The 21,269-nt window shown below is 52.3% G+C and overlaps 1 protein-coding gene across 4 annotated transcripts in view; it reads left to right on the forward strand.

Moving 5' to 3' along the window:
* slc43a2b (solute carrier family 43 member 2b) overlaps nucleotides 1-21,269 on the forward strand; it is a 50,921-nt gene that overhangs the window by 3,650 nt on the left and 26,002 nt on the right. For 2 of the 4 annotated variants that reach the window (XM_078548254.1, XM_078548258.1), the window contains exons 2-6: nucleotides 3,150-3,257; nucleotides 4,204-4,406; nucleotides 18,784-18,991; nucleotides 20,231-20,286; nucleotides 20,381-20,457. In XM_078548254.1, coding sequence (XP_078404380.1) covers nucleotides 4,247-4,406; nucleotides 18,784-18,991; nucleotides 20,231-20,286; nucleotides 20,381-20,457 — 501 coding nt within the window. In that variant the 5' untranslated portion in view covers nucleotides 3,150-3,257; nucleotides 4,204-4,246. Of the gene's footprint in view, nucleotides 1-3,149; nucleotides 3,344-4,203; nucleotides 4,407-18,783; nucleotides 18,992-20,230; nucleotides 20,287-20,380; nucleotides 20,458-21,269 lie in introns of all 4 variants that reach the window. The other 2 variants (XM_078548257.1, XM_078548256.1) reach the window with 2 other exon arrangements.

A 21,269-nucleotide genomic window follows, 5' to 3' on the forward strand; every position in this document is an offset into this window, starting at 1 on the left:
CTTGATCAAAGAGAGAGACTTTAAGGAGCATAATAAAGGAGGAGAGGTATAAGGTAGAAATTCCAGAGCCTGGGCCCTCGATCACTGAAGGCACGGCCACCAATGGTGGGGCGATTAAAATCGGGGATGTGCAAGAGGCCAGAACTGGAGGATCGCGGAGATCGTGGAGGGTTGTGCGGCTGGAGGGGGTTAGAGAAAGGGCGGGGCGAGTTCATGGAGGAAAACACAATGCCAGCTTCACAGGTCAACAGTCAATCCAGCATAGAAACGTATTTGCATCACACTTGAAGCACTGTGCAAAGTTCTGGTCTCCATATTATTAAAAAAGATATCGAGATACTGGAGAAGGTGCATAAAAGATTTACATGGATGATCTCAGAACTAAGAGATTATAACTATCGGGAAAGATTGAACAGACTGGGGCTCTTTTCATTAGAAAAGGAAAGGCTGAGGGGTGACCTGATCGAGGTCTTTAAATAATACAGGAGTTTGATAGGGTAGTGGGTAGAGAAGGTGTTTCCACACTGGTGGGAGAGGCCTGAACTCAGGGCTTTCAATATAAGACAGTCACGAATAAATCCAATGGGGGATTCAGGAGAAATGTCTTTACCCAGAGAGTGGAGAGAATGTGGAACTCGCTCCTACAGGAAGTGGTCGAGGTATCGATACATTTAAGGGGAAGCTGGATAAACACATGAGGGAGTAAGTGGATCTACTGATAGGGTGGAAAGAGGCTTGTGTGGAGTAGAGACACTACCATGGAGCAGATGGGCCGAATGGCCTGTTTCTGTGCTAGACACTCCATGTGACCAGGTGATGGGCAATAGATAATCAGCGAAATATAAGTCCCGAGAATGAATTGAAAGGAATAATTTAATCCGAGTGGAGAGGTGGGACAGGGAGTTGGTTTGATTCTTGGTGTGTCCAAGCATTTGGCCAATAAGCAGAGAGTTTCCCTTCGTTTGGGCACAGATTAACTCCTGGTGCTGACACTCTGACATCTGCACACTGCTTCAGTTAACCCATCGCTGATTTAAAAAAAAAATTCTCAAGTGAACAGGAAATGTGTTTCTGTTGACTCCACACTTCTCTGAACCTTTAGCCTTTCCGTTATCAGTGAAGGAGGGAGGGTGGAATTGATGTAACTGGGGGCAGTGCGCAGAAGGCAGAACATTGATCATTTAGAGATGCCAAGGCCCCTCCCACCCTCCCCCAGCTTCTCTCCTTCACCAAGAGCTGTTAAAGCTGGAGAGAGAGGCCGTGAGGATCAGCAACAACTTATACTGTCCACTCTCTGATCTGTCAGCGCCTGATCCGCAGCACTAGACAAACAGAACCTCCTTCTGGCCAAACAGAGATATCCATTGTCGCTGCATTTACATGGCGCCGTTAATGTAGTGAAACTCTTGAGAGGAGTGATCATCCAAACAAAATTTGACATTAAGACTCAAAAGGAGACATTAGGGATAGGTGACAGGTGTAGCTTTTAAGTAGCTGTTAACGGGGTTTGTCCACCCTGTGTAAGAGCCTCACGAGGAAACCCAGGCTCCCTCCTCAGTCTGTGCTGGGATACCTGAACCCCATCCTGAAAATTATCCATTCTTCTCAAGCCTGATGGTTAACCAATGCCCCATGCCCTAAGTGAGGTAAAGACCCAATCATGCTTACTCAATGTAATCACCCTCTGGTACTCTGGTGAGCAGAATTGTTGCCCCTCATTAGTAATAGGGTTGACAGCCCCTGGTCGGACATTTTCCTGGAGATGTTGTCACATGGCTTCAGCCTCCACCCTCTCCCGCCATTGGTCACCCACCATGTTCCATCCTTGTGACACCCCACCACTCAAAGGATAGTTTGGGTATAAATTAAATGTTAGAATCATTGAATGGTTACAGCACAGGGGGAGGCCATTTGGCCCGTCGTGTCCATGGTGGCCCTCTGGAAGACCAACTTAGCTTGTCCAACTCCCCCGTAGCCCTGTAAAGTTTTTCTTTTCAGGTCCTTGTTCAATTCCCTTTTGAAAATCACGGTTGAAACTGGCTCCACCACTCTTTCAGGCAATGGTGTCACATCTTGATGATGACACTAGGAGCCCTTGTCATTGTAACTACACGGTCTCTGGCTCCCTAGCGAAAGCCGGTGGCAGCAGCAGGGAGTCCGTGATTAATGGCTCCTTGTGGCCTGGGAGAAACAGGACTGTCCACTCCAGGTCCCACATCCCCTCCCCTGGGCCTCCCCTGCCCCTAGCTTCCCTCCACCTCTAAATCCATATTTCCCTCGGGGGTGGTACAGTCTCTTTGGATCTCCAGCGGCTGCTTCAGCCGCTCTCATTTCATCCCCCTCCACCCCCATCCACCTCAACCAATTATGGCATCTATCCCCAACCATATTTGGGCAGGAGTCACGAGTTAGAGGGTTAAAATCTCATGTGCCTCCTAGTTCATGGCTACCAGACAGTTCTCTCCCTGCTTTAACTCTCTCTGTCATCCTCTCCTGCCATTGGATATCCACTTAATTCCATTTTGGGGTTCGCTCTTTCGTGAGTGGGGTAAGCCCCTTTTATGAATCTTCAAGGAAAGGGGAGATTTGAGCCAAGCTGTAGTGCAAAGGTCAATGAGAAAAGTTCACCAATGAGGAATTTGAAAAAGATACAATGATTGTCAATAGTTCCCTTTAGTAATGTGAGACCCAGCCAGTCAACACTCAATATCAGAATCCCTCTCGATAAGACTCAGGGGCATAAACACTCCCCAGGTAAACTTTACAGCAAACCTTACGAGACATTGTTGACAAGAACATTGTTTTTGAACACTTGTGTCCTTCAGTTGGAGCCGGTGAATCCGTGGAGAATCCTATAAAGATTAGACTGCAAAGACCATCCTATAGAGGTTCAGTCATCTTAAAAAAATATTTATAGAAACTACTTATCAGCATTCAAATAGATTGAAGTCCGAAAACTCAGTCTTATATCTGAGGAGATCTCAAGATACTGGCTGCCTAACTGTAAGCAGGACCACAATTTAGATATCAGAATTCTTGGAGTTATGCTGATCACAGCTTGTAGAAAGGTTTATGAGTGTTATTACTGCAATCTGAACTGAGTTAAGCATTTATGTCTGTGTCACATGCTGAGTAATTTCCCTTTGCAGACTGGACTGCCTGACGCTTATAAAAAGGGAGTGAAACTAACCAGAGTTCCTCTTCTTCATTAACATCAGTCAACCCGGGCGGAGGGTGCTCGTCCTGACAGCAAGCAGGTAATGACTTGTCCGTGATTCCTTCCATGATAGACCAGCTGCCCGCCTCACCCCACCCCACCAGACCCATACCCCAGTGAGAGCCAGTGTGTGGGCGACCCGTACCCCAGTGAGTCAGTGCGTGTGGGACCCGTACCCCAGTGAGAGTCAGTGCGTGTGGGACCCGTACCCCAGTGAGAGTCAGTGCGTGTGGGACCCGTACCCCAGTGAGAATCAGTGCGTGTGGGACCCGTACCCCAGTGAGAATCAGTGCGTGTGGGACCCGTACCCCAGTGAGAGTCAGTGCGTGTGGGACCCGTACCCCAGTGAGAGTCAGTGCGTGTGGGACCCGTACCCCAGTGAGAGTCAGTGCGTGTGGGACCCGTACCCCAGTGAGAGTCAGTGCGTGTGGGACCCGTACCCCAGTGAGAGTCAGTGCGTGTGGGACCCGTACCCCAGTGAGAGTCAGTGCGTGTGGGACCCGTACCCCAGTGAGAGTCAGTGCGTGTGGGACCCGTGCTCCAGTGAGAGTCAGTGCATGTGGGACCCGTGCTCCAGTGAGAGTCAGTGCGTGTGGGACCCGTACCCCAGTGAGAGTCAGTGCGTGTGGGACCCGTACCCCAGTGAGAGTCAGTGTGTGTGGGACCCGTACCCCAGTGAGAGTCAGTGTGTGAGGAACCCGTACCCCAGTGAGAGTCAGTGTGTGAGGAACCCGTACCCCGGTGAGAGTCCATGTGTGTGGGACCCGTACCCCAGTGAGAGTCAGTGTGTGGAGGTATTTTGGGAAAGACCTTACGGTCTGATACAATTAATGAAATAGATTTGAAGGGAGGTGGGGAGGTTGACAGAGAGGATGAGATGTTGGGTCGGTGAGGTTGCGATATATCAAACGAAGATGAAAGATTTGTTGGGCCAGGTGTCCTGGTTGTTCTAGTAATACTTTCTGTCTTTATCCATCTCTCTGTAGCCCCAACAGCCGGCGGTCAGTGTCCTAAAGAAACGACCCCACCATGGCTCCCACACTCGCTACCGCTCACCGGCGCCGCTGGTGGATGGCATGTACGGCTGTCATTGAAAACCTCCTCTTCTCCGCCGTGCTGCTGGGCTGGGGCTCACTGCTGCTCATGTTAAAATCTGAGGGCTTCTACTCATACCTCTGTCAGGAACCAGGTGAGGCACTCCTTCCATCTCACTGCATCTGAAGCCCTGATCCTCAACTCGACATCCCAACTTACCGTTAAGAGGCATTTCTATGGCGCCTGTCACAACCTCCTGATGTTCCAGAGCACTTCACAGCCAGTGAAGTGTTTTTTTTAAAGTGTAGTCACTGTTGTGGTGTAGGAAGCCGGCAGCCAATTTACACACAGCAAGATCCCACTTAAGAGTAACATTGTGATCTGAGAGTCTGATTTCAGTGATGTTGGTTAAGGATAAATCATTGCCAGGACACTGGGGAGAATTCCCCCGACCGCACTCTTCTTCAAATAGCCATGGGATCTTTGATTTCCACATGAGAGGTCAGGTGGGACCTCAATTTAACGTCTCATCAGAGGCACACACTGGACACTGCAGCGCTCCCTCAGTACTGACACTCCAATAGTGCAGCACTCCCTCAGTACTGACCCTCTGACACTGCGGCGCTCCCTCAGTACTGACTCTCTGACAATGCGGTGCTCCCTCAGTACTGACCTTCCGACAGTGCGGTGCTCCCTCAGTACTGACCCTCTGATAGTGCGGCGCTCCCTCAGTACTGACCCTCTGACACTGCGGCGCTCCCTCAGTACTGACCCTCTGACACTGCAACGCTCCCTCAGTACTGACCCTCTGACACTGCGGCGCTCCCTCAGTACTGACCCTCTGACACTGCGGCGCTCCCTCAGTACTGACCCTCTGACACTGCAGCGCTCCCTCAGTACTGACCCTCTGACACTGCAGCGCTCCCTCAGTATTGCGCTGGGAGTGTCAGTCTTTTGTGCGCAGGTCTCTGGGCTGGGACTTGAAGCCACGACCTCAATGTTTGTAAAAGATCTCCTGAGACAATTTGGAAGAGATGCAGGCCAGTTCTGCCTGGTGTCCCGGCCAGCATTCATCCCTCAACCGACATCATGGGAAAATAGGTCATCTCGCCATGATCTCATTGTGGTTTGTGGGATCTTGCTGTGCACAATTGACTTCCACATTTCCTGCATCACAGTGATAACTACTCTTCAAAAACTGCTTCATTGGCTGTGAAGTGCTTTGTGATGTCGGGAGATTGTGAGTGGTGCTTTAAGTCTTTGTTTTGTTAAGCAGCGTTCACCCACTGCAATCGGACTCAAGTTGTGAGAGCATCCTGTGTCAAGTGGTTATTCAACTGTCAGGGCATCACAGCTGCAGTTGCCTCTCTCACCCTGCGTGCATCCTGGCTTGCCTTGTTTCCTGCTCTGCCCCTTCCCAGGAGGGTGCCGAAACTGACTCTGCCACCTACCTGTCTGAAGACTGATTCCCTCAGCTACGCACTGAGAGATGAGCTTGGGATCTTGCTGATCTCAGTGGGACAGGGTGAGAAGGCGGATCAGTGGGGTTAAGGGTGAAAGTGAGGAGTTTGCCCGGTGTAATTCACACCCGTCCCCCCTGCTATCAGTGTGAGAGAGCTGAACCCCTTCACACACAAACTGCATTTGGACCGTCCGTGTGATTTAGGTTATAGCAAATCTGCCTGCCTTTGATTGCATTGTAAATGATGCAGGTTTCTGCTTACTACATTTCCTCATCTATAGGTTAAAGTCTGGCTATTTAATTGGCATATCTGCTTGGTCATGGAATGTGCTGTCTCTGATTTCTTTGTCACCTCCCTGGCAGCCGATAAGGTTGGCAACAGTAAAATATTTGCCAAAGATAATTCTTCACTTGTTAATTAACTTGAGACTGATTTGAGTTTAGCAAATAAGGCTTAACTCATCAAAAAAACAACTGCCCTTTGACCTGTTGAAGCACTGGGTGCAAAGGCTGCGGTCTGGTGTGCCAGTCTCAGCCAACTCAAAAATATCTTCTTGGCTCCCAGCACTTTTCAGTGTGCTTCTAACCCAGGCTTATACTGAGAATGGGGGCAATGCAACAAGCGATATTCCACCAGGGGAGTTGTACCACGTTTAAAGTAACAGCCACTAGGAATAGAAAAAGTTTGTATTTCAACAGCACGTTTCCTGATGTCCCAAAGTGTTTTACTACCAAAAATTGACCATCTGAACTGTAATCATTGTGATAGAGTACATCAGGGGTAACCAGAGGACTGACCCTCCAACAGTGCAGCACTCCCTCAGTGTTGACCCTCCGACAGTGCAGCACTCCCTCAGTACTGACCCTCTGACAGTGCAGCGCTCCCTCAGTACTGACCCTCTGACAGTGCAGTGTGCCCTCAGTGCTGACCCTCCGACAGTGCAGCACTCCCTCAGTGCTGACCCTCCAACAGTGCAGCGCACCCTCAGTACTGACCCTCCGACAGTGCAGCACTCCCTCAGTACTGACCCTCTGACAGTGCAGCGCTCCCTCAGTGCTGACCCTCCGACAGTGCAGCACTCCCTCAGTGCTGACCCTCCAACAGTGCAGCGCACCCTCAGTGCTGACCCTCTGACAGTGCAGCGCACCCTCAGTACTGACCCTTCAACAGTGCAGCGCACCCTCAGTACTGACCCTCTGACAGTGCAGCTCTCCCTCAGTGCTGACCCTCCGACAGTGCAGTGCTTCCTCAATACTGACCCTCCGACAGTGCAGCACTCCCTCAGTACTGACCCTCCGACAGTGCAGCACTCCCTCAGTACTGACCATGTACAGGAGTAAATATTGCCTGGTGCTGTACTTGTGTACGACACCGCCCACCACACCAGAAAGTGTACAAGTGTAAAGATCAGTGAAGAACAGGTTTGGCAGTAATGCTGTGTGGTTGAATAACCGCTAAGCTTGCCTTTGAAGAATGAACTGTTGTGAAAAATCCCGGCAGCTTCCTTCCTGAGTCTATCAGTGTGTTCACGCCCCTGCATATCCCTTTCAGCTAGAACTTCATAGAGATACTTCAAAAACCAAACATGCAATAAAAGGATTTCAATCATGGTGGATATGGTGTTACAGGGGCCGTGTTGGGGGGTACAGGAGCTGTGGGGCAGGGGTGCTGCACAGGGGTCTCATATTATGCTCCAGGTCAGTCAGAGCGTTCTGAGGGGCTGCTGCATTTACACAATCGAGAGTCCTCCCTCCTCCATCACAAGGTATCTCTCTCTCTCTCTCTCTCTCTCTCTCTCTCACACACACCCTTTCCCCTTCCCTCCCTCTCTGCTTTCCCCTTCCTTCTGTCTCTCTCTCTCTCTCTCATTCCCACGCTTTCCCCTTCCCTCCCTCTCACTTTCCCCTTACCTCTTTTTCTCTCTGCTTTTCCCTTCCCTCTGTCTCTCTCTCTCACTCCCACGCTTTCCCCTTCCCTCCCTCTCGCTTTCCCCTTCCCTCTTTTTCTCTCTCTCTCTCTACTTTTCCCTTCCCTCTGTGTCTCTCTCTCTCTCACTCCCACGCTTTCCCCTTCCCTCCCTCTCGCTTTCCCCTTCCCTCTTTTTCTCTCTCTCTCTCTCTCCACTTTCCCCTTCTGTCTTTTTCTCTCTCTCTCTCTCTCCGCTTTCCCCTTCCCTCTTTTTCTCTCTCTCTCTCTCTCCGCTTTCCCCTTCCCTCTGTCTGTCTCTCTCTCCCTTTCACTCCCACGCTTTCCCCTTCTCTCCCTCTCGCTTTCCCCTTCTCTCCCTCTCGCTTTCCCCTTCTCTCCCTCTCGCTTTCCCCTTCTCTCCCTCTCGCTTTCCCCTTCTCTCCCTCTCGCTTTCCCCTTCTCTCCCTCTCGCTTTCCCCTTCTCTCCCTCTCGCTTTCCCCTCCTCTCCCTCTCGCTTTCCCCTTCTCTCCCTCTCTGCTTTCCCCTTCCCTCTTTCTCTTTCTCTCTCTCTCTCCACTTTCCCCTTCCCTCTTTCTCTGTCTCTTTCTCTCTGCTTTCCCCTTCCCTCTTTCTCTCTCTCTCTCTCCGCTTTCCCCTTCCCTATTTCTCTCTCTCTCTCCGCTTTCCCCTTCCCTCTTTCTCTCTCTCTCTCTCTCCGCTTTCCCCTTCCCTCTTTCTCTCTCTCTCTCTCCGCTTTCCCCTTCCCTCTTTTTCTCTCTCTCTCTCTCTCCGCTTTCCCCTTCCCTCTTTCTCTTTCTCTCTCACTCCCACGCTTTCCCCTTCCCTCCCTCTCGCTTTCCCCTTCCCTCCCTCTCGCTTTTCCCTTCCCTCCCTCTCGCTTTCCCCTTCCCTCCCTCTCGCTTTCCCCTTCCCTCCCTCTCGCTTTCCCCTTCCCTCATTTTTTTCTCTCTCTCTTTCTGCTTTCCCCTTCCCTCTCTCTCTCTCTCTTTCTCTCTCTCTCCGCTTTCCCCTTCCCTCTTTCTCTCTCTCTCTGCTTTCCCCTTCTTCCCTCTTTCTCTCTCTCTCTCACTGCTTTCCCCTTCCCCCTTCCCTCTTGCTTTCTCTCTCTCTCCGCTTTCCCCTTCCCTCTGTCTGTCTCTCTCTCTCTCACACTCCCACACTTTCCCCTTCTCTCCCTCTCGCTTTCCCCTTCTCTCCCTCTCGCTTTCCCCTTCCCTCTTTTTTCTCTCTCTCTCTGCTTTCCCCTTCCCTCTTTTTCTTTCTCTCTCTCTCTCTCTCTCTCCGCTTTCCCCTTCCCTCTTTTTCTCTCTCTCTCTCTCTTTCTCTCTCTCTGTCTCTCCGCTTTTCCCTTCCCTCTGTCTCTCTCTCTCTCTCTCTCACTCCCACGCTTTCCCCTTCCCTCCCTCTCGCTTTCCCCTTCCCTCCTTTTTTTTCTCTCTCTCTCTCTGCTTTCCCCTTCCCTCTTTCTCTCTCTCTCTGTTTTCCCCTTCCCTCTTTCTCTCTCTCTCTCTCTCTCTCTCTGCTTTTCCCTTCCCTCTTTCTGCTTTCCCCTTCCCCCTCTCTCTCTTTCCCCTTCCCCCTCTCTCTCTCTCTCTCTCTTTCCCCTTCACCCTCTCTCTCTCTCTCTCTCTCTCTCTTTCCCCTTTCCTCTCTCTCTCTCTCTCCCTCTCTTAAAAGTTGGACTTCTTTCTGGATCTCTACCCAGCCCCCGGTTTTACTTGAGCTAAGGACAGATTAATCTGGCGTGACTGATAATCCATTTCTGTATCCTGCCTTTGAGCAGCTTTCTCTGGACTGTGTTTTGAGGAATAGAATCTCTTTTCACAACACAATGTCGCTGATAACTGGGGTGCCACTCAATTAGTCAAAGTTCACCTGGCCTGTTTGTTCTCACATGAATGATCAGCACAAGGATTGACAGACCGAGCAGTGACCTGGCTTCTCCCTGCTCAGTTTCAAAATCCGTTTATATTAAATCAAATTATTTTAATAATTAGCCCCGAATTTCCCTGGGCTGTTGGATGTATCGCTGTCAATGTGTTTGAGATTCCCAGTAAAACTGCAAATGTGATTTCAGCCAAAGTGTAAACACCACAGGGGAAGTATAGGTTGCAAACTATTCAGCTGTGGAAGGATTCATAGCTGTGGGATTGAAATACAATCAAATGAACATGGTGGTGTTAACTTCATTCTCACAGTGATTAACCCAGGATATGGCCTCCCCTCGATTAAATTAGAAAACCTTATCACAGGATTGATCAAAGAGGACTTAGTTACTTTTTGAAGTTTAGTCACTATTGAAATATAGCAAATAAGACAGTCAATTTCTGCACTGCAAGCTCCCACAAACAGAGGTAACAATGGCCAGATCATCTGTTTCTTTTTTACTGATGATGCTTAATGGATAAATATTGGTGCAGGACAGCCTCTGACAGTGTAGCACTCCCTCAGTGCCGGCCCTCTGACAGTGCGGCCCTCCCTCGTTGCTGACCCTCTGACAGTGTGGCCCTCCCTCGGTACTGACCCTCTGACAGTGCGGCGCTCCCTTGTTGCTGACCCTCTGACAGTGCGGCCCTCCTTCGTTGCTGACCCTCTGACAGTGCGGCCCTCCCTCGTTGCTGACCCTCTGACAGCGCGGCACTCCCTCGGTGCTGACCCTCTGACAGTGCGGCCCTCCCTCGGTGCTGACCCTCTGACAGTGCGGCCCTCCCTCGGTGCTGACCCTCTGACAGTGCGGCCCTCCCTCGGTGCTGACCCTCTGACAGTGCGGCGCCCCCTCAGTGCTGACCCTCTGACAGTGCGGCCCTCCCTCGGTACTGACCCTCTGACAGTGTGGCACCCCCTCAGTGCTGACCCTCTGACAGTGCGGCACTCCCTCAGTACTGACCCTCTGACAGTGCGGCACCCCCTCAGTGCTGACCCTCTGACAGTGTGGCACCCCCTCAGTGCTGACCCTCTGACAGTGCGGCCCTCCCTCGGTACTGACCCTCTGACAGTGTGGCACCCCCTCAGTGCTGACCCTCTGACAGTGCGGCCCTCCCTCGGTGCTGACCTTCTGACAAGTGGGACTCTCAGTTTGGATTAGGTGCCCTTGTCTCTGGAATGAGACGTGAACCCACAACCCACTGGTTTTGAGGCGTGAGAGTGTTACAGCTGTCGGCTCAGGTAGAGTGTGTAAGCTTTCACTAAGGGAACTGGGGCAGGGTGTGGTGGCGGAATCCAAGATAATGTTTCAATAGCAACAGTTGTTAATAGAGGCAAAAGGAGTTGCTCAGTGTTGGCCAGCACCAGTAAGAGCGCTGTGATTATGCGATGATGACTGAGGAGATTCAGTGAGTCACAGGCTTGGTTTTATGTAACATTGGCCATTTTCTCAGCTCAATCTGCAGCTTCATACCAGTCAGAACTGGATCCCTGCTTGCTTAGTTTGAAAGCGTGTCTGGTTCCTCAATGACACTCAGCTGCTGTTTATTTCTGCCTCTTTCTCAACAATAAAACTGCCGGCTTAACAAAATCTGCCAGAGAGAGAGAGAGAGAGAGAGAGAGAGCTCTGCTGTTAAGATCAGTGTCATGCTTCCCCCTCCTGCTCTGAGCGCCCCCTCTCCTCGTCGATTGATCATTTACGTGAGGTCGGACCCAAATGAAACGAGTTTGGCCAGCGTGGAGGAGTTGCCATGGAAACAGGGAGTCCGAGGATGGGGCCTGAAGGAATATTAGGATGGGAACCAGGAGATGTCGGAAGGAAAGGCTTCTGTTTTTATAGCACCTTTCAGAGACTCAGCTGCTCCCAAGGCACTTTACAACCAATGAAGTACTTTTGAAATGCAGTCACTGTTTTAATGTAGGAAACATGGTAGTGAATTTATGCACAGAATGATCCCGCAAACTGCGACATGATAATGACCAGCTTACCTGTTTTTGTGATGTTAATTGAGATGAGTATTGGCCATGGCTCCGGGAGTGCCCCCTGCTCTCATTCTAATAGTGTGTCTACACGAGAGAGCAGATGGGCACCTAAATTAAACATTTCTCCTGAACCATGGCAAATCCAACAGTGCAGTGCTGTACTCACTATTGACCCTCCGACAGTGCAGCACTCCCTCAGTACTGACCTTCCCACAGTGCAGCACTCCCTCAGTACTGACCCTCCGACAGTGCAGCACTCCCTCAGTACTGACCCTCCGACAGTGCAGCACTCCCTCAGTACTGACCCTCCGACAGTGCAGTACTCCCTCAGTACTGACCCTCTGACAGTGCAGCGCTCCCTCAGTACTGAACCTCCGACAGTGCAGCACTCCCTCAGTACTGACCTTCCCACAGTGCAGCACTCCCTCAGTACTGACCCTCCGACAGTGCAGCACTCCCTCAGTACTGACCCTCTGACAGTGCAGCACTCCCTCAGTACTGACCCTCTGACAGTGCAGCACTCCCTCAGTACTGAACCTCCGACAGTACAGCACTCCCTCAGTACTGACCTTATGCCTAGCAGATGTTGTACCTGCAATGCTGCTGTTCTCTGTCAGGTCATGGGGTCAGGGCAGTGCGTGGCTAAGCGGCACAGTCTTGTGTTCAAAGTCCAGTCACTGTAGACTGGCTAATCCCAGCCTGGGCCACAATATTGGGCCTTGACCTGAGTGTTTCATTGACTAACAAGGAAGAGGAAGCTGGCAAATTGAGGATGAGTACACATCCGATTGTAAACACGCTATGATCTTATAACCCAGGAACTCCTGCACTGCACCCCATCGCTTCCTCTGTGTACCCCTCCCTGTCCCTCACATCCCCTCCTTCTCCATCCCTGTCCCTTTCTATCCCACTACCACCTCCCCTTGCGCGCTCTCTCTCTCTCTGTTTCTCTCTCTGTCTCTCTCATTATCTTTTTCTCGATCTGTCGCTTTCTCTCACTCGGTCTTTCTCATTTTCTCTCTGGTTCTGTCTATCCCGTTCTCCCTCTCGCGTTCACTCTCTCGCTGTCATTCTGCCTCAGTCTCTCTCTCTATTTGTGGTTCTGCCTCTTTCTCTTGTTCTCTCTGTGTCTCTCGTTCTCTCTTGCTCTGTTCCTCTCTCTGTGTCTCTCGCTCTCTCTGTGTCTCTCGCTCTCTCTGTGTCTCTTTGTCACTCTCTGTCACTCTCTGTCACTCTCTGTCTCTGTCTCTCTCTATCTCTCTCTATGTCTCTCGCTCTCTCTGTCTCTCTCTGTGTCTCTCGCTCTCTCTGTGTCTCTCGCTCTCTCTGTGTCTCTCTGTCTCTCTCTGTGTCTCTCGCTCTCTCTGTGTCTCTCTGTCTCTCTCTGTCTCTCTCTGTGTCTCTCTGTCTCTCTCTGTGTCTCTCGCTCTCTCTGTGTCTCTCTGTCTCTCTGTGTCTCTCTGTCTCTCTGTGTCTCTCTGTCTCTCTCTGTGTCTCTCGCTCTCTCTGTGTCTCTCTGTCTCTCTCTGTGTCTCTCGCTCTCTCTCTGTCTCTCGCTCTCTCTCTGTCTCTCGCTCTCTCTCTGTCTCTCGCTCTCTCTCTGTCTCTCTCTGTCTCTCACTCTCTCTGTGTCTCTCGCTCTCTCTCTGTCTCTCGCTCTCTCTCTGTCTCTCGCTCTCTCTCTGTCTCTCTCTGTCTCTCACTCTCTCTGTGTCTCTCGCTCTCTGTCTCTCGCTCTCTCTCTGTCTCTCGCTCTCTCTCTGTCTCTCTCTGTCTCTCTCTGTCTCTCGCTCTCTCTCTGTCTCTCTCTGTCTCTCACTCTCTCTGTGTCTCTCGCTCTCTCTGTGTCTCTCGCTCTCTCTCTGTCTCTCGCTCTCTCTCTGTCTCTCGCTCTCTCTGTGTCTCTCTCTGTCTCTCACTCTCTCTGTGTCTCTCGCATGCTCTCGCCCTCTCTGTGTCTTGCTCTATCCGTGTCTTGTTCTATCCTCATTCCCATTCCCCCAGTTCTGTGTTTTCCTGGACACTTTGTTATTTTCCTTTGTTTTTCAGTCTGTGACCTTTAGCCCATTTTCCTGTTGCTCTGTACAGTCCGTCCCTGCTGAAGTGACAAAGCATTGCAGTGAAAATAGAGACAGGGCGGGTGGTGGGTGGGGGGCATGGGGGTGCTGGGGTGGGGTGAGGAGTGAAAGAGGGGGCGCTGCACCCCACAATCCATGATTATGATCTTGGGGGTGGGGGAGTCCCTTTGCCCCAGGTCCCAGTGAGAATCGATTGTGCAGTGTTTTGTATACGAGTCACTGGCAAATCAGTTTCCCTTGTGGAAGCATTTGTGATAAAGCAGGTAAATTACAGGCAGTTCACATGGGGACGAAACTAAACTTTGATTCTCTGAGTGAGAGACTGACCTGACCCCCTTCTGACCAGTTGGAGCTGGGCAGGGTTGACCCAGCAAAGGGGTGAGTCTGATCTTGTGTCCGGGTGGAAGGGACCCCATGTGCATTTGCACCAGTGGTAATAAAGGTCACAATGTGCGTGCTTCCTGAGTCAAACAACAACCCTGTCCGAAATCAGCGATTTCCCAACCAGACACCCGTGCCTGTCCGAGTCGGGCAGACACTCCCCAGACACCCGTGCCTGTCCGAGTCAGGCAGACGCTCCCCAAACACCCGTGCCTGTCCGAGTCAGGCAGACGCTCCCCAGACACCCGTGCCTGTCCGAGTCAGGCAGACGCTCCCCAAACACCCGTGCCTGTCCGAGTCAGGCAGACGCTCCCCAGACACCCGTGTCTGTCCGAGTCGGGCAGACGCTCTCCGTACGCCCGTGCCTGTCCGAGTCGGGCAGACGCTCTCCGTACGCCCGTGCCTGTCCGAGTCAGGCAGACGCTCCCCAGACACCCGTGCCTGTCCGAGTCGGGCAGACGCTCCCCGGACGCCCGTGCCTGTCCGAGTCGGGCAAACGCTCCCCGTACGCCCGTGCCTGTCCGAGTCGGGCAGACGCTCTCCGTACGCCCGTGCCTGTCCGAGTCGGGCAGACGCTCTCCGTACGCCCGTGCCTGTCCGAGTCGGGCAGACGCTCTCCGGACGCCCGTGCCTGTCCGAGTCGGGCAGACGCTCTCCGGACGCCCGTGCCTGTCCGAGTCGGGCAGACGCTCTCCGGACGCCCGTGCCTGTCCGAGTCGGGCAGACGCTCTCCGGACACCCATGCCTGTCCGAGTCAGGCAGACGGTCTCCGGACGCCCATGCCTGTCCGAGTCAGGCAGACGGTCTCCGGACGCCCGTGCCTGTCCGAGTCGGGCAGACACCAGGTGCCCGTGCCTGTCCGAGTCGGGCAGACGCTCTCCAGGCGCCCGTGCCTGTCCGACGTTGGGAAGATGCTCTCCGGACGCCCGTGCCTGTCCGAGTCGGGCTGATGGTCCCCAGACGCCCTGCCCCCGCCCCCTCCAGGATCATGTCCTTGTTGTTCATGGTTGCCGAGGGCTGGGGTAGAACTCAAAATAGATTGTTTATTCATGATCCTGGTTCTGATCTGGATCAGTGGGCTTGAGTTACTGGTCTCCAACTCCTAGTCACACCTCACTGGGGTGGGCGGGGGCAATAGCCAGAAATGGTCAGGGGTCATGTGACCACTTGGAAAGGTCAGGGATCTGACAGATAAATAGGTCCCATGTTACCAAGCAGTTGTTTCCAAACCCTGGGAGCTGAAAGGCCGTTATTTTTAGCAGACTGACATTATTAGGGTTTATATATGGAGTTGTTTTCCTACAGTAACTGGGAAGTTAGAGTTCAGGGATGTGTTTTGTCTCAATGGTGAATTACCTCATGAGCTGGCTGTTTATGCAGCAAATAGTGAACTCTCCACATGTGCAAAACAGAATCATTCTGAGATTTCTGAACACTTACACAGCCCGGGGCTACACAGGGAAACAGACACACAGACACACACACACACACACACACACACACACAGACACACACACACACACACACACACACACACAGACACACACACAGACACACACAGACACACACACAGACACAGACACACACAGACACACACACTCACACACAGACACACACACAGACACACACACAGACACACACAGACACACACACAGACACAGACACACACACACACACAGACACACACACACACAGACACACACACAGACACACACACAGACACACACACAGACACACACAGACACACACACAGACACACACACACACAGACAGATCAGAGACGAGGGGCTCGGAGGGGTCCAGCGGGGGCAGTCGGGAAGCCGACCACCGCCCACGATCAGGCTGCGAGCGCAGTTTCACGCTGGTGGGGTCCATTAAGGTGAAACATGTGCTGCCGCGCTCAGCGCTGCTCGTGGGGGAGGGAGGAGGGCGAGTGCACAAGTTAGCCCAAACTTTTATGTCATTAATGAGATGTTAACATTTTTATTGTATTTTTAATTGCTGTTGGAAACCTCATCCCGCCCGTGGATGAAGTTTCCCAAAAAGTGCAAAGGCCGTTTGACCTTTTCGTCTGCCTGACAACCGTAAGGTTGGACGGGCAGCAAAAAATTTCATTTAATTGGGACTTCAACAGCCTTAACAGGCCTGTTAATCATCGGCAGCGCGCCCACCGACTGAAATATCGCTCAAGTGCGCGATGACGTCGGGACACTCGCCCACTCGATGAGGTAAAAATTCTGGCTTAGGACACACACACACACACACTCTGACACACACACACACACTCTGACACACACACACACTCTGACACACACTCTGACACACACACACACTCTGACACACACTCTGACACACACACACACTCTGATACACACACACACTCTGACACACACTCTGACACACACACACACACTTTGACACACGCACACACTTTGACACACGCACACACTCTGACACACACACACACACTCTGACACACAAACACACACACTCTGACACACACTCTGACACACAAACACACTCTGACACACACACTCTGACACACACACACACACTGACACACACACACACACACACTGACACACACACACACTGACACACATGCTCTCTGACACACACGCACACTGACACATACACACTGACACACACACACACTCTGACACTGGCACACACACACACACAACACGTGCAGAGACAGACATACAAAGCTACAGAGACACACGTACACATCGAGTGAAGTTGTATCAAAAGCCAGAATTTTCCAGCCGCTCATGCTGGTGGGATTTTCCGGTCACGCCGATGTGAACGGATATTTCAATGGCTTGTTGCCCCCTCCACGGTGGGGACTGGAATGTTCTGGCCAAAGATTCAAGAAATGGCTCATCACCACCTAATGGACATGAAGGGATGGAAAGTAAATGCTGGTCTTATTAGTCGATGAACACAGCCTGACAAAGCACCATCGTCCTTTTAAAATGGTGCCGTTTGAGTTGCTGAGGGAGCCTTCCCCGTGCAGGCCCCGGTGTACGTACAGACCTAAGCAGGGAGCTCGCCTGCACTCACACACCCAGTCCTGCTCATCGCCCGGTCTACTCAGGGATAGGGCGGGGAGAAGCCCAAAGGCAGGAAAGAAGGAAGAAAGACTTCCTTCTATATTTCTATAGTGCCTTTCACGACATTAGGACATACCAAAGCACTTTGCAGCTACTAATACAGTGCTTTGGAAGTGTAGTTCTGGCTGCGATGTATAAATCACAAGAGCCAATGTGTGCACAGCAAGATCCCACAGACAGCAACGTGATAATGATGCACAAATCTGTTTTATTGCTGTTGGTTGAGGGATAAATATTGGCCAAAATACTAAGGAGAAATCTGCCTTGCTCTTCTTCAAAAAGGTGATATTGGGGCCTTTAACATCCATCTGACGGTGCAGCAGTACTGACCCTCCGACAGTGCAGCGCTCCCTCAGTACTGACCCTCCGACAGTGCAGCGCTCCCTCAGTACTGACCCTCCGACAGTGCAGCGCTCCCTCAGTACTGACCCTCCGACAGTGCAGCACTCCCTCAGTACTGACCCACCGACAGTGCGGCACTCCCCCAGTACTGACCCTCTGACAGTGCGGCACTCCCCCAGTACTGACCCTCTGACAGTGCGGCACTCCCCCAGTGCTGACCCTCTGACAGTGCAGCGCTCCCTCAGTACTGACCCTCCGACTGTGCAGCACTCCCTCAGTACTGACCCTCCGACAGTGCAGCGCTCCCTCAGTACTGACCCACCGACAGTGCGGCACTCCCCCCGGTACAGACCCACCGACAGTGCAGCACTCCCTCAGTACTGACCCTCTGACAGTGCAGCACTCCCCCAGTACTGACCCTCCGACAGTGCAGCACTCCCTCAGTCCTGACCCTCCGACAGTGCAGCACTCCCTCAGTACTGACCCTCTGACAGTGCAGCACTCCCTCAGTACTGACCCTCTGACAGTGCAGCACTCCCTCAGTACTGACCCTCCGACAGTGCAGCACTCCCTCAGTCCTGACCCTCCGACAGTGCAGCACTCCCTCAGTACTGACCCTCTGACAGTGCAGCACTCCCTCAGTACTGACCCTCTGACAGTGCAGCACTCCCTCAGTACTGACCCTCCGACAGTGCGGCACTCCCTCAGTACTGACCCTCCGACAGTGCGGCACTCCCTCAGTACTGACCCTCCGACAGTGCGGCACTCCCTCAGTACTGACCCTCCGACAGTGCGGCACTCCCTCAGTACTGACCCTCCGACAGTGCGGCACCCCCTCAGTACTGACCCTCCGACAGTGCGGCACCCCCTCAGTACTGACCCTCTGACTGTGCGGCACTCCCTCAGTACTGACCCTCTGACAGTGCGGCACTCCCTCAGTACTGACCCTCTGACAGTGCGGCAGTCCCTCAGTACTGACCCTCTGACAGTGCGGCACTCCCTCAGTACTGACCCTCTGACAGTGCGGCACTCCCTCAGTACTGACCCTCTGACAGTGCGGCACTCCCTCAGTACTGACCCTCTGACAGTGCGGCACTCCCTCAGTACTGACCCTCTGACAGTGCGGCACTCCCTCAGTACTGACCCTCTGACAGTGCAGCACTCCCCCAGTACTGGGAGCCAAGGCGTTCCGACCCAGGGGGGAGCACCACCCACTGAGCCACTGAACCCCAATATCAAAGTGCTCCAGTGACCCAGATAGAGTGAACTGGAGCCTGCAGCTTGTGATACATTTTTCTTTCCCTCTCCCCCTCTTTAGAAAACATCACCAACAGCAGCTTGGCAGGAAGCAACGGGACAAATGCTGAGCTTATCCTGCGGATGAACGGGTGGCTCATCTGTAAGGACCAGGATGAGATGTTGAACCTGGCATTCACTGTTGGATCCTTCCTGCTCAGTGCCATCTCGCTGCCACTCGGGATTGCTATGGACAAGTACGGCCCGCGTAAGCTACGTCTCATTGGCAGGTCAGTGTGACCCAAGGGAGCAACCCCCCCCACTGCACACGCAAATCAGAAACCTAACCAATACCTGTGTAAACGCTCGACATGAACCTCTTTAAACCACTGCACGGGACAGGGCGCTACACACTTTGGGTTTGTCTCCAGTCGTTACGGTGGGTTGTGGCTGTGTTACTGGGTCAGTTATCCTGAGAACGCACGTTCGAATCCTATCCGAGCAGCTTGAGAGTTTGTATTAAACTAAAAAAATCAGAAAATAAAACAGGCTGTTCTTAAAAACCCATCTGGTTCACTAATGTCCTTTAGGGAAGGGAATCTGCCGTCCTTACCTGGTCTGGCCTACAGGTGGCTCCAGACCCACAGCAACGTGGTTCACTCTTAACTGCCCTCTGAAGAGGGCATCAGAGATCCAAGTAGAAAGCTGAATTCTACCTTCTCCGGGCAATAAATGGCATCGTCCCAAGATTGAGCTCCCTGTAGTGATCAACTCTGATTAGAAAATGTTGGGGCTGATGTTTCTTTTTGGTGGGTGGTGGCAGAGGGAGTGGGGGCAAATGGGAGGGAAAAGGCATTTAAAATCCAACCCTGCTTGTAACCGTGCCAAACGCCATTTTAACTGCCTGCGGCATTGACACAAAACACTTCGGAACATCATGGAGTCTACATACCACCCCACCCCACCCCCCCTATCACAAGGAGCCCCCATTCATGCACTAGGCATTTAAACTGGAGTCTGAGCTGGGGCTGTGGGGAACTGCTGCAGTATCCATGACATGTGGGTCTGGTCAATGAATAGTCATCAGCTCTTTGACTGTGGAAGGCATCACCTGGCCTTTCCTCTGACTCCGTTTCCATGCAGGATTCACTGTAACCTCCTCAGGAGCAAGAACCCCAATTGGTCCAGAGGTACTGAGCATAAACCTGGTGTCAGCTGGTTCCACACAGACCCTGGACCCCGCGATTGGTGTCAAACCCAGCGAGCAATCAGCTCTGGATATTTGTTAGAGGAAGAAGAATTTGCATAGCACATTAAAATGTTACAACGAGAGAGAGAGAAATGGGGGGAGCAATGGAGAAAATCTAGGAGAATGATGGGGCAAGACAGTTTAGAAAAGGGATGGAGTGAAAGAAAGGGTCTAGGAGAGAGCAAGAGATGGCGAGACGGTGGGAGAGGGTTTAGGAGATTGGTCTAGGTTGATTGATCCAGTTCCCAGGTTCTTATTCCATGTTTCTTTTCTGTTCCAGCACCTGTTTTGCTCTGTCCTGTTTGCTGATTGCTTATGGAGCCAGTAACCCTGCCGGTGAGTCTCCTCCAGCTATTCCACCATCACCTTGTGCTGTCCTGTCTACAAGATCACTCCCTCTAACTTCATTCCTTTCTCCCTGTCTTTCCAGATCTTTCCGTGCTGATTTTCATTGCTCTCGCCCTCAATGGGTTCGGAGGGATGTGTATGACCTTCACTTCCCTCACGGTAAGGAAGCAGTAGCCTGGGGTGGTGATTTCAAACATAGGGTCCGAATCATGAAACATGGGGGTGAATAATTCAGAATTTCTACAGCAATTCTACAGCGCACACAAATTCTTCACTGCCAAGTCCCTGAAGGTGCTGACTCTCATTGGGGGACAGTTCCTGAAGGTGCTGACTCTCACTGGGGGACAGTCCCTGAAGGTGCTGACTCTCATTGGGGGACAGTTCCTGAAGGTGCTGACTCTCACTGGGGGACAGTCCCTGAAGGTGCTGACTCTCATTGGGGGACAGTTCCTGAAGGTGCTGACTCTCACTGGGGGACAGTTCCTGAAGGTGCTGACTCTCACTGGGGGACAGTTCCTGAAGGGGCTGACTCTCACTGGGGGACAGTCCCTGAAGGTGCTGACTCTCACTGGGGGACAGTTCCTGAAGGTGCTGACTCCCACTGGGGGATAGTTCCTGAAGGTGCTGACTCTCACTGGGGGACAGTTCCTGAAGGTGCTGACTCTCACTGGGGGACAGTTCCTGAAGGTGCTGACTCTCACTGGGGGACAGTCCCTGAAGGTGCTGACTCTCACTGGGGGACAGTTCCTGAAGGTGCTGACTCTCACTGGGGGACAGTCCCTGAAGGTGCTGACTCTCACTGGGGGACAGTTCCTGAAGGTGCTGACTCTCACTGGGGGACAGTTCCTGAAGGTGCTGACTCTCACTGGGGGACAGTTCCTGAAGGTGCTGACTCTCACTGGGGGACAGTTCCTGAAGGTGCTGACTCTCACTGGGGGACAGTTCCTGAAGGTGCTGACTCTCACTGGGGG

This window comes from Cetorhinus maximus, chromosome 9 (assembly GCF_964194155.1).
Source record: "Cetorhinus maximus chromosome 9, sCetMax3.hap1.1, whole genome shotgun sequence".
In the NCBI taxonomy this organism is placed as follows: domain Eukaryota; kingdom Metazoa; phylum Chordata; class Chondrichthyes; order Lamniformes; family Cetorhinidae; genus Cetorhinus; species Cetorhinus maximus.